The sequence below is a fragment of the Pleurodeles waltl genome, chromosome 11 (assembly GCF_031143425.1).
Source record: "Pleurodeles waltl isolate 20211129_DDA chromosome 11, aPleWal1.hap1.20221129, whole genome shotgun sequence".
Lineage (NCBI taxonomy): Eukaryota > Metazoa > Chordata > Amphibia > Caudata > Salamandridae > Pleurodeles > Pleurodeles waltl.
Genome location: NC_090450.1, coordinates 223,267,952 through 223,280,350, shown reverse-complemented (window position 1 = coordinate 223,280,350; position 12,399 = coordinate 223,267,952). Strand labels below are relative to the sequence as shown.

The window sequence follows — 12,399 nt, the reverse complement described above, 5'->3', positions numbered from 1 at the left end:
GTAATAAAACAGTCTGCACCCGTCAGAAATCTTTCTGTGAGTTTCAAGCTCTGTAATTTTCAGACGTAAATGCATGTTTACGGCTGAAAATGCACATGTGACTCAGGCCTGCAGACTAGAAAAAAGTGATCAAACGCAAACTGAAAGGAACAATCTGACTGCACTGGTGTCCAGATAAACCGCCAAAATGTAATTTTCCACACTGCCTGAACCTTGTTCCGTTTTAATTCGAAAGCCTTAGTTAGGTAATGTGTGCATTAGGTGTGCATGACGTCCTCTGTTCACATAAGGACATAAGGAAGCTTTGTCTGCTAGAGCAGACTCACAGCAAAAAAAAGTTTTTTCAAGTTTTTCAAGGTACCTCTAGGTCGTCCATCAGTCCTTTGATATCAGGCATCAGCTTCTCATTGTCCCAGTAACGGTAAGATCGAACGTCCGTGAACCCTGCGTCCTCAAATATGTTATGGTGGCTTTCTGAAAGAAGCACAGCGACTGGTTACTCAAACATCACTGTAATGTGTGCCACTCCGCTGCTGCATTGGGATATGCTATAAAAAATACACTTGCTGTCTCGCTGAACATATGCAGTTACAGCACTAATCAGTCTAAATTCCAAGGGCATCACACCAAAGTTCTTAATTAGAGAAACACACTTGATATCCTTGAGAGTCGTCTACAAATACACACAGAACCAACAGGTTACCATTTATTTATATCCTACCAGGACATTGAGGGGTTCCAGTGACACGAAAATAAACCACAAAGTTGAAGGCAGAACAGTTGCCAATTGTGACCAACAGACACCACAAATATCACTTGTTGAGAGTGACGCACACACTTTTGGCACTTAGCTTAAGCCCTCACTTTCAAAATACTTAGCGCATTATTTAGAGTTTGGCAGACAGGTTACAGCAGCAAAACGTGACAGATATCCCTTCCTCCATATCACAAGTCCCATGGACTATAAAGCACTTATAGTATGATGGATTGGATATCCACCATGTTTGTAATTGAGCATCCCATCAATCAAACTCTAAAAAACATTCCAAACTTGGTGAGTAGAGCTGTACACAGAACTCTAAGCTTTCTTGAGGAATCTGCTGGTGCAGAGGAGCTCTTTGGATCTGTGGCGGTTTCAGGAAGCATTCCAACCACAGGAGTGTCTTAATGCAGACCTTTGCACCAGAAACTAGTGATGAAAATATTGGACTATTATACGTGTGCTTTGTTACAGGTTCTATAATGATCAACTCATGTTCTTGTGAGATCTAATGTAGCTTTTAGCAAGAGAAAGAAGCCAGAGAAGAGAATAATTTTTGTAGCTACAATTGTTCTAAGACCACTGTGCGTGAGAAACCAACCCAGATCTACTCACTGACAGCCACATCATACGCAATGTCTGGATGTTGTGCTTACCTTGAAACACATATAAATTATTCGGCTTTACCAAATTTACTGAGAGTTTACTATTCCTCTTATGTTTACCCTATACTATGGTTAGGCTTAAGGTTAATATGACAACAGAGACAGGAATTTTGAATAACGTTAGTTGGGGCCAGTTTTGCTTGCCCAATTCTAGGAGACCTGGTGCCGTTTCTGATCAGTGAATCATATCTCTGAGGTCCTCTAAATGGTGCACTTAGTGGTTTAGATGCTGTCCTGCAGACGAATGCTAGAATTTGTTGGTGAAGAGGTATGAACATATTTACCCTATCTCTTGTAGGCTGACCAAGCTAAAAGGACACTGGTGGTTGGCAGTGGATGATGATAGGTAAAGACACCAGTGGGGAGAATTTAAGTGGACAAAATGTGCATACTACTCTTAACTGGGACTCCCCACTTGCTTGAGGGTGTTACAGTTCTTGAGTTCAGGTGGTACATGAAGTGATCAGGTACCCCGTCCTGGGGATCCAGATGTCTTCAGGGAGAGTTTCTATTGAGAACGGTAGTTTACCATGGTGACAGCTGTTCTCTTCCCTTCTCTTCCAACTGCATGTTGGAAATGCTACTGAGTGTGAAAGTTAGTGTTGCTTGGTATTACAAGTGTCTGGGACAGACCAACAGATGATAAGAGGAGACCTTTGTGTTTCATAATAATGGCATGAGAAAGTTACAGCACGTCAGCCTGTGGCCTTCACGAAAATGTAATCTTTGAAAGAGAAGCTTAGGACTCAGCCACTTATTCACATCTGAATCAAAATAAATACTCTGTGTCCTTTAGCCATTTGAAGGCGATCTGCAAATGCTAAAAAAGGCTGCCTCTGACTCGCCGCAGATTATCTGGAAGAAATCCACAACCACAAGCACCAGAATGAGCCAATTCTCATCACCACAGATCCTGAAACACTGCAAGTACTCTGCAATTCCTCCTCACCACAGGGCCGGATACCACAGAGGAAAGTTGTCTGCATATTTGGTTGAATCTGTGCCCTGTGTCCAGCTGAGGTAAAAGATCTGCAGCCACTGCCTTTGACTGGCTGGAGCAAATCTGGTAGGATTCCACAAACCATTTATCATAATGTGATTTGGGACATCAGAATAGTTTAAAAAACACTGCAAATATTCTAGCATGCCATCACCATGAGACTTGATCGCAACAAAAGGCTGCACTCACATTTGATTGGTTCCACCCAAGCCTTTAAATGCTGTTCAGAACTCGGCTGACTGGCTGATTTGTCACAAACAACATGAACTGTGGGACACAACTTTGTGCTGGAAAGTGTTATTTCAGTTAACCTTCAACAAAGTGAAAGTTCAGGCATGTGTTGAGGGGTCAACGGAAAAGGGGCAGGGCATATTTTCCACCTTAATCTCCCAGCCCTCAAAAGTCAGGGTGGCCTTTGGACTGAATAAGAATCCAGCTCATGATGTGAACTCAGGAAAAGGAAGAAGACTGTCATGGCTGTAGAACCATCACTAACTTCGAAAGCATTTTAGATCATAGAGTCTGTCTTGAGGACCTGTTACCCTCTGTGAGAGGCTTCTCGCAAGACAGAAGTAATACTACTATTGCTCATTGTTCCCAAGAAAAAATACATTGTTGCTGTATAGCTCTCTATGTTCCCCCTGAACACATTCCTTTCATTGTCCCTCATCCACACCGTAACTGTGACCACTAAGAAAAGAGCTCAAGAAGCCTTCACTGCAAACTTTTGCCTTCATTGTGGGTTGCACAGAACACATGTCCTTCCCTATAGCTTTTATACTGATCCGGTGGCTATATGTGTCCATCAAGAATCCCATCATGTCCTTTGAGCTGAGACCAACAGAAGCCACTTATCTGCAATGATCACAATGCAGACATTGATGCCTAAAAAACAAATCAACTTCGCAGAGCTCCTGGAAAAGAACCATACTCCTAAAGGAAACCAAAGGCTATTACAGATTATTTTACATAATTGCTTGTGGTTTGTTTTTCTCCAGGTATAGCTCTCTCTTTAAGTGCCTGTGTTCACTAAGACATTACTTTACATCACATTACTACCCATCTCACACAAGAACTGCAATTGCTCGATACCTTTCAGTAGGACTGTCCACCAAAGACTGGGTGACACACAACTGACTACACATGCATACACTGTTTCTAAATCAGGGGTATGCCCATATAACCCCACTATAACTGGACCAAAGACTATAGATATAAAGGAGCAATGAATAGTGGGGATAGATTATACACAACTTTTTACCAACATCGAGCAAATTAATTACTCTGAGGTCATAAATAGTTACAGAGAATAAATTCATACAAATAATACTTGCAACCACTGAAAAATCCAGTATTGATGTATGATCAAACTAAATCTCATATATTTTTTGTCTAAACACATCAATTACCATATTATAGACAATAATTAACAAACAAAGACATTGAATATATCACAAAGCCTATAAATTAATGTCTTCCACTAATGATTCTTTATGGCTGTGTGCTTGTTCCAAATGCAGTCCTTTATGTGAGGTTATCTCTTAAGGCAATGCATAGGACAAACCATTGTCCTTTCGTAATTCCAATTAAGATGTGCCTTGCGAAAATTATTTCAACTCCAAATCAACATTAAATTGACTCCTCCAATATAATATGTTGACGTGTTTCGGCCATCAATGTTCAGGCCACCTCAGGACAACAAGGGGAAAGACATATTCATTCATCTAAGAAAACAATGTATCATAAATAAACATAAGGATATACTGAGAATAAAAGTCTACCCACACACTGGTGTGTCTTATATCTAATGCCAATGCAATAGGAGGCTGGCTGGCAGGTATTTTATTCTGCCTTAATGGGTACTGAAGGAACAATCGCAAGTTAAAGAGATTTCCAAGACCCTAGACAGGAGATCAGGTCCTAGGCTTTTCATAAGCCCTACTGGTGAAAGGAGGCAGGGCTTCGTTCTAGAGAGTTAAAAAGAGCCTAGTACCACTAATAAGGCTATTAGGATAAATGGAGGCAGGAGGGCAAGTCCCCGGAGTTCTTCCTCTTCAGAGGAAGATCAGTCTAAAGTCAGCTCCAGGAAATATCTCAAAATGTTAAGATGCCAAGAGGCCCTATTCTGACTCTCCAGGTGGCTGCAGCATGCCACTAGGAATAGAAAGTAAAACAAACAGTATAAATTGGACAGTAGCGGCAAGAAAAACAGTATTTGTTGCTCCCCCCCTTTGCAGAAGAGTTACTGAGTCCGCAAGGTCACACAGCAATGAAAAGGTGTATGCAATTTAGAGTTTTCAGTAATATTCTGCAGGGGATGGCCTGTGTCCTGGGAGACAGAGTCATCAAGGATGCATAACACATTGCCTTGACAATTACATCAGGCCCTGAGAGCCAATGGTCTCCCTGGGTGGCTCATGCAGTAAGGGCTCCTAAGCTTCAAATATTCCATTGTGCTCTACACTGTGGAGGCAAGACAGCCCAGTGCCACCACTTGGCTCCTTCCTGTGGCAAAACCACCTGGTTGGACGAGAGGAGAACAAGGACTATTGGCTCCCTCTCTGGCATTCAGAGTGAGCCGGAGAACCAGTCAAGCCACATGAACTTGGGCTCCCACATGGCCAACTGGAATGTCCATACTGAGTGCCCAGGAAAAATGTACCGGCCTGTGGCAGCCAACTAAATGGTTTGCCACAGACAGGACAATGTACCCGTTCAAGCTATAGACAAATGTGCATACTGTGATGAACTGCTATCCCAAGAGGAGCAGCGGCATGGCTAATGGGAAACAATGGCTCAGGGGGTTGCAAAGAAAGTGGCAGGCCCCCATAAGAGCCTTCTGTTTGGCTTTCATTATGCCCCCAAGTGTCTTCGTAGCCACAGAAAAAGTGATCTGGGGAGCATTTTCCCTCACTGCAAAGCACTCCTGGAGCTTGGGCTTTATCCCCGAGGCACCGGAGTGCGTTGACCTTTATCACTAGGTCCTTGGTTGCCTTGCAGCTGGTAAAGGGAAGATTCTTATAATAATAAAAGATTTAAAACCGTCAAGCTGCATTCTCCTTACAAAGTTCTGGATTTAGAACTCGATAGAAAAGGTGTTTCAAAAATCCATGCTGGAGTATTACATTGGATTTCATCACAGAATAATTTCCACAGGCTTGCTGATCAGACCTAGATCCTGTGTGTGTATTGAATTGGCCCATTTAACAGACCCAGCCTATCCAAATCTGACGTTATAGTTGCCTGATAGCTTGGAGTTAGACAAAATCAGAGAAAGAGATTCGTCAAGCAACACCATGCTAAATTTACGTGTTTTATAAACCACTTATTTTTTTGAAGAATTAGTTGATTTATGTTGTTGTTATTGTCCTGGCACGTACCTATTGTGTTGCTGCCAATTTTTTGCATTGAGAATTGCAGAGGCATGCAGGAGTTTGTATGTGGAAATCGGAGGAGCAATGGAATGGTATTTGGTGTGAGGTTCGGGCGGTATAAATTCAGAGATCAATCCAAAATCTTCTCAAATGAACATCCCCAGGGTGATAGATATACATAGATACTCTTCAAGGGATGGTCCTGCGTGGGAAAAAACAGAAAGAGTAGGGAAAAGAGAAGACACAAAGTTTCGGCGGTCTTCTGTCACTTGTGGCACGTCTCTGCAAATAACTGATTCAATGATGGTACCTGGTTTACACTTGGGTGTTGTTTGATACATAATGCAAAGACGTGAAAACCACAAATCTCATAGGGATTTATTAACCATTGATGAAACCTTAATGCCATGCAATATGAGACTGTGACTGTAGACTCCAAAAGACAACAAACACTGGTCTCAGCATTCAGAGACTTCGCAGGTAACGCAGAAAATAACTTCAGAAGTCACTGAAGAAGAAACAAACCAAAGAAGGGAATACAAAATAAGAAATGTGCAGAACACCAAACCGGAGGCAAACTGAGTGAGAGCAAAGTATAGAACAAAAGTTGCCAGGCACAATCATTCTGGTTCTGTCTTTACTACAGGGACCTGGAAACAGTGCCCGCGAATCTCTGCCCCTGTTGTTCCTGAAACAGAAATGTCCGTCTTTGTAGGTCTCTGAATGTGTGGTCCAGCCTCCAAGGGTCGGTCCTCCATATTCGTCAACCCATATGACTCTATGCAGTCTGCTGCGTCCCCTTCCCTTCTTCCAAGTGCTCCGGAGTAAACCTTCGATATTTGGTGAGTACTGGAGGGGCGCTACAGCTGCAATTCGAAGGACAGTAGAAATATGTGCAGCAAAAGCATGTGGTGTGAATGTGTAGATTGGCTGTGCAGCCAACAGTGCATTGTGATGAAAGAGCAGTCATCTAGTTTGCGATGCGTTTGTGGATCATGTGAGTGGAATTTGCTCAAACCGTGGTGTTGAGTTGGAGGCAGAATATCAGGTGTAACTTAGCACATACCAGGAGTCTGTTTCTTCTCCTAAATACGCTTTCACGTTTATGGGTGAGCCAGATGTGCAAACCCGACATTACTGAGTAAGTCACTACAACAAGCACGGTCTTTGTGAAGAATCCTATCTTTTGCTGACTCCTAGTGAGATAATACTAGAGGGCGGTCAAGTCGCTGGAAGCTCGAGCCAGGCTTGTGCCTGAAGCCTGGCTCCGGCTCAGCTCGAGGTTCTGTTGAAACTTCGAGCCCATAACGAGCAGCGCTAAATGGGGCTTCTCCCTGCCTCCATTCATCTACCCGGAATGTGGTGGTATGGCCAGACCTGCCGACTTTGGAACTGCGAAGCAGGTTCGCGTTTGCTGTTGGCTCAAAACCCTGTGGTTTAGGCAAATCATGTAATCTCCTCATGCCCATAAAAAAACAAACGTGACCGTGAGCGATGTAACTGGCTCTCTCTCATGTGAACTGCTCCAAAATAACAGGGTTGAGTCTGCGCTATATAAAAACTGGAGACAAAAATCACAAAGGCTTAAAACAAGGGAAGAAAATACCCCCCCACCCCCACTCTTTAGTGGAAGATTTGTACAAAGTGAAACCAGGAAACCTAGATAAATCAATGCTTACCCCATTAAATTGCGTGATCTTAGCCAAATATTTTATTTCACCAAAACTCCTTTTTCATGATTATCGTGTATTAAAGCACTATCAAATATGTGAGTTCAGAATACCAGTTGTACAAAAACCTATTGTGTTTGATTTATTAGACCATAATGTTGCTCTATAATAATTTAGACCTTTTATATGGTTTACATGACAACCACCAAGTGTTAAAGAAATATACTTTTTTGAATTCTGAAGAGACTTTATAACATTTTACATGATATTTGTTGTCTAATTTACATAGCAAGCATTTTCAAGGCTCGGCTAGTGCACGGGCTCTAACAGCCGAGCCATGCCCTTGGCCCACCTCTGGATAATATAATGGGGTTGCAGTGAATTGTCCCACTTTGTAATCATAATAATCTCTTTAGTGGCAAAGATTACCAAAAGCCAATATGTATTTCTTCAGTTATTAAGAAAAGGAGGGAACCTCCCTTCTACCTCCTTATTATTGAAACCTTCTGCACTAAGAGGCTCAGAGCAGAAAGTGAACAAATCGTACATTTTCTGTACAGCCAAAGCCGCTGTTCATTTATTTAATGTAAGGATCAGGGTAGTCACAAAAGACATTGCAGAAAAAATATGGGATAACCTAACATATTTAAAAGGTGGGTGGATCTAAAATAATTTTGAAGATTGTGGAATTGGAATCAGATTAGGAGGCAGAAAAACACAACAGTAGTTAAGGGTTGAAATTGCATGTGATACAGAAGGAGGCAATACAGGGAGTGCAGAATTATTAGGCAAGTTGTATTTTTGAGGATTAATTTTATTATTGAACAACAACCATGTTCTCAATGAACCCAAAAAACTCATTAATATCAAAGCTGAATATTTTTGGAAGTAGTTTTTAGTTTGTTTTTAGTTTTAGCTATGTTAGGGGGATATCTGTGTGTGCAGGTGACTATTACTGTGCATAATTATTAGGCAACTCAACAAAAAAAAATATATACCCATTTCAATTATTTATTATTACCAGTGAAACCAATATAACATCTCAACATTCACAAATATACATTTCTGACATTCAAAAACAAAACAAAAAAAAATCAGTGACTAATATAGCCACCTTTCTTTGCAAGGACACTCAAAAGCCTGCCATCCATGGATTCTGTCAGTGTTTTGATCTGTTCACCATCAACATTGCGTGCAGCAGCAACCACAGCCTCCCAGACACTGTTCAGAGAGGTGTACTGTTTTCCCTCCTTGTAAATCTCACATTTGATGATGGACCACAGGTTCTCAATGGGGTTCAGATCAGGTGAACAAGGAGGCCATGTCATTAGATTTCCTTCTTTTATACCCTTTCTTGCCAGCCACGCTGTGGAGTACTTGGACGCGTGTGATGGAGCATTGTCCTGCATGAAAATCATGTTTTTCTTGAAGGATGCAGACTTCTTCCTGTACCACTGCTTGAAGAAGGTGTCTTCCAGGAACTGGCAGTAGGACTGGGAGTTGAGCTTGACTCCATCCTCAACCCGAAAAGGCCCCACAAGCTCATCTTTGATGATACCAGCCCAAACCAGTACTCCACCTCCACCTTGCTGGTGTCTGAGTCGGACTGGAGCTCTCTGCCCTTTACCAATCCAGCCACGGGCCCATCCATCTGGCCCATCAAGACTCACTCTCATTTCATCAGTCCATAAAACCTTAGAAAAATCAGTCTTGAGATATTTCTTGGCCCAGTCTTGACGTTTCAGCTTGTGTGCCTTGTTCAGTGGTGGTCGTCTTTCAGCCTTTCTTACCTTGGCCATGTCTCTGAGTATTGCACACCTTGTGCTTTTGGGCACTCCAGTGATGTTGCAGCTCTGAAATATGGCTAAACTGGTGGCAAGTGGCATCGTGGCAGCTGCACGCTTGACTTTTCTCAGTTCATGGGCAGTTATTTTGCGCCTTGGTTTTTCCACACGCTTCTTGCGACCCTGTTGACTATTTTGAATGAAACGCTTGATTGTTCGATGATCACGCTTCAGAAGCTTTGCAATTTTAAGAGTGCTGCATCCCTCTGCAAGATATCTCACTATTTTTGACTTTTCTGAGCCTGTCAAGTCCTTCTTTTGACCCATTTTGCCAAAGGAAAGGAAGTTGCCTAATAATTATGCACACCTGATATAGGGTGTTGATGTCATTAGACCACACTCCTTCTCATTACAGAGATGCACATCACCTAATATGCTTAATTGGTAGTAGGCTTTCGAGCCTATACAGCTTGGAGTAAGACAACATGCATAAAGAGGATGATGTGGTCAAAATACTCATTTGCCTAATAATTCTGCACTCCCTGTATAGAGCAATATGAGAAGGAGATACAATCGTTATTTAGGGGGTCGTGAAATCTAACTTTATTCTCCAAACCAAAAGTACTTTCATTTTTTTTTTTTTTTGCTTCAAGATTTCCAATATGGCTCTCAAAATGCTAATATTATCTATCATCTGTTCCTGAAAATCAAGAGAATAAACAGGAGAAAAATCAAAGAGAATTCTCAGTCTTCGGGACTCTCTCTTTAATGCTGATTCAGGTCTTTGCACGAGATAAGCTCGGCAGGTAGAAATCCAGAGGGTGTACAATACTACAAACCAGCCACGTATCATGCATGATCAGCAACTCTAGAAACTAAGCAGCCACATGATAGTAAAGTAGGAAAGAGCCTTTTTAACTGCAGTCAGATTTGGGATGAGGAAGGGATGAAAACGAGTCCAACTGGAGATCCTAGAAGCTGTAAAGGCATTCATGGCAAGGCAGCAGTGATCAGGGCAAGACCTCAGACGAAAAGTGTGATTTCATCAGCTGATACTATCTAAATGCCACAGACGTCTCATCTTTCGAAGGACCAAAGGGGCTCAGTATCTCAACTAGTAATCTACCAGGTTTCAAATAAGGGCTGTGAGTTTTTTCTTTATCTTCCCTTGAGAAAATGTTTTCTGTTTAGAGTTAGAAATAGAAAAGGTGATGGTAACGGATGTTCAACATGAAGACACACAGCTAAGCCTTTTCATGGATGCGGTATAAAAACAGAAAAACAAGTGATGACCCAAAAGAGTCTTCTGATCTGCAGGATCTCTAGAAAAAATATAGAGGGGAATATATATCAATGATCGCCCTTAACACAAAGATTTGCATTACTGGCTTCTTCCTGGTGTTAAGCTTTATTCATTTTGTATCATACTTTGTAAAGAGTCGACCAGAGGTCAGGGCTAGGAGATCTCGATTCAACCCTTTTGAGCACTAATTAGCAAGACAAATCCAGGCACTGCTTTGTTTCACATATTGCCACTTAGGGCGTAGTGGCATCTGGACAGTGGAGCTCCATTCCCTTGGTCCTGGCACACTTGATGGTTCTCAATATAAAAGTGGTTCCTGCAATGACCTTTTGTTAGCTGAAATTGACAAGGATAACTCAACTCAACTAACACTTTTTGGAATCCTACCTCAGCTTTGCCAGAGAAGCCATCAATCCTTACCTGCTGCCCTCCTCCATGCTCACAGTACACCTGAGCAGGTCAGTCAACTACCTGGAAAACTGAACAGCACCTGCAGAAAGGCTTCTGTAATCTCTTGCATTTTCTTTTTTAGACAGCACCATGTACAACCAACTCCCTATGAAATGCTTTTCAATTCTTCCTCAGGGTTAAGAGGGAGGCCGAGGGGAGATTTTCTTGGGAAGCATTAACTCTAAGAATGGTGGCCAGAGCTCACAGAGTGCAACCATTTTGGCCTGCTGCTAGGTCGCACTCCTGGAGGTTAATTTGTTACACAAAAAAGACGACTCCAACAATGAACTTGAATCTATTGCAAGTCACAAGTTAAATGTACAGAGAAAATGGGAAGAAAAAGAGAAAATGAACCACACTTTCCACTAGTAGGAAACTAATGGAAAGTATAATTCAAAACAAGATATGGTGTATATTTCAGGAAATGATTAAAGTAATTTATGTTGGAAAAGGAAAGTAAATGTACAAGAAAGAATAATAAAATACTGCCAGGTTTTGGTGTAGACTTGGAAAAATGAATCTCTTGCAATGTGATTTGCTTATTGTGCACATACTCTTGATTTCACTATGCTACACATGATGTAAACTTCAAAGGATAAATGTAACCCCACAGACTCAACTTACATTAGAAGCAGAACTGAAAAAGTAACAAACTATACATGTATGTAAGCATGGGTACTTCAACAATTTCATTTCACCAGCTGAAATTTATCTATGTCATCTTGGTCCACTGAGTCTAACATTTCAAAATCTCTGCTCATGTAATGTGTAACTACAACTATTTTGTGGCCTACAGAATTGTAAAAAAAAATTATATGATGCTCATTCACTTGCCAAGCCTACAACCTCAAAGTGAAACTCAAAACAACGTCATTACAATGCTGGCCAAACAAACTGCTGTCAGAGGCAAAAAACACACAGGCAAAAAATGTCATGTTTCAGTTTAAATGCCCCAGGAATTGGAAAACTCATTTACTGGCTAAAAGAAGGTAAACATACCTCCTGTGTTAGGATTGTTAGTGTTGATCCCCATAATGGTGATAGTTCACTACTTTGGGGCCCCAGAAGAAGGCCCTGGGGACACTAGCTTTACCCTTAGAGGTGAACAATCCCAGTGATGATGGGAGGCAGACTTTGGTCTGACTCAAGAAAAAGGATGTGTGCTCAAAGTCACAGTAGGCTTCTCTGTTGCAACACCTGTGTCCCATAAGCCAGATAGCTGGCAACCCAACCAGGTGCTGAATCAGCATAAAAGCAGCATGGTGAATTAGAAAATAAAATAATGACGATGAGTACAGTAAGGGAGTGTGTTCACTAGGCAGAGTCACTACTCAGTTCGCCTAGTAGTAGATTTCTTGGGCAACCCTTCACCAGTCAATGGGGAGAGGCAAAG

The 12,399-nt window shown here is 41.7% G+C and overlaps 1 protein-coding gene across 1 annotated transcript in view; it reads right to left on the bottom strand.

The window, feature by feature from the left end:
• The window catches only part of GOT1L1 (glutamic-oxaloacetic transaminase 1 like 1), a 368,573-nt gene that overhangs the window by 259,435 nt on the left and 96,739 nt on the right, over window positions 1-12,399 (bottom strand). The window contains exon 4 of the mRNA XM_069213449.1: window positions 362-474. Within this exon, the coding sequence (XP_069069550.1) occupies window positions 362-474 (113 nt within the window). The remainder of the gene's footprint in view (window positions 1-361; window positions 475-12,399) is intronic.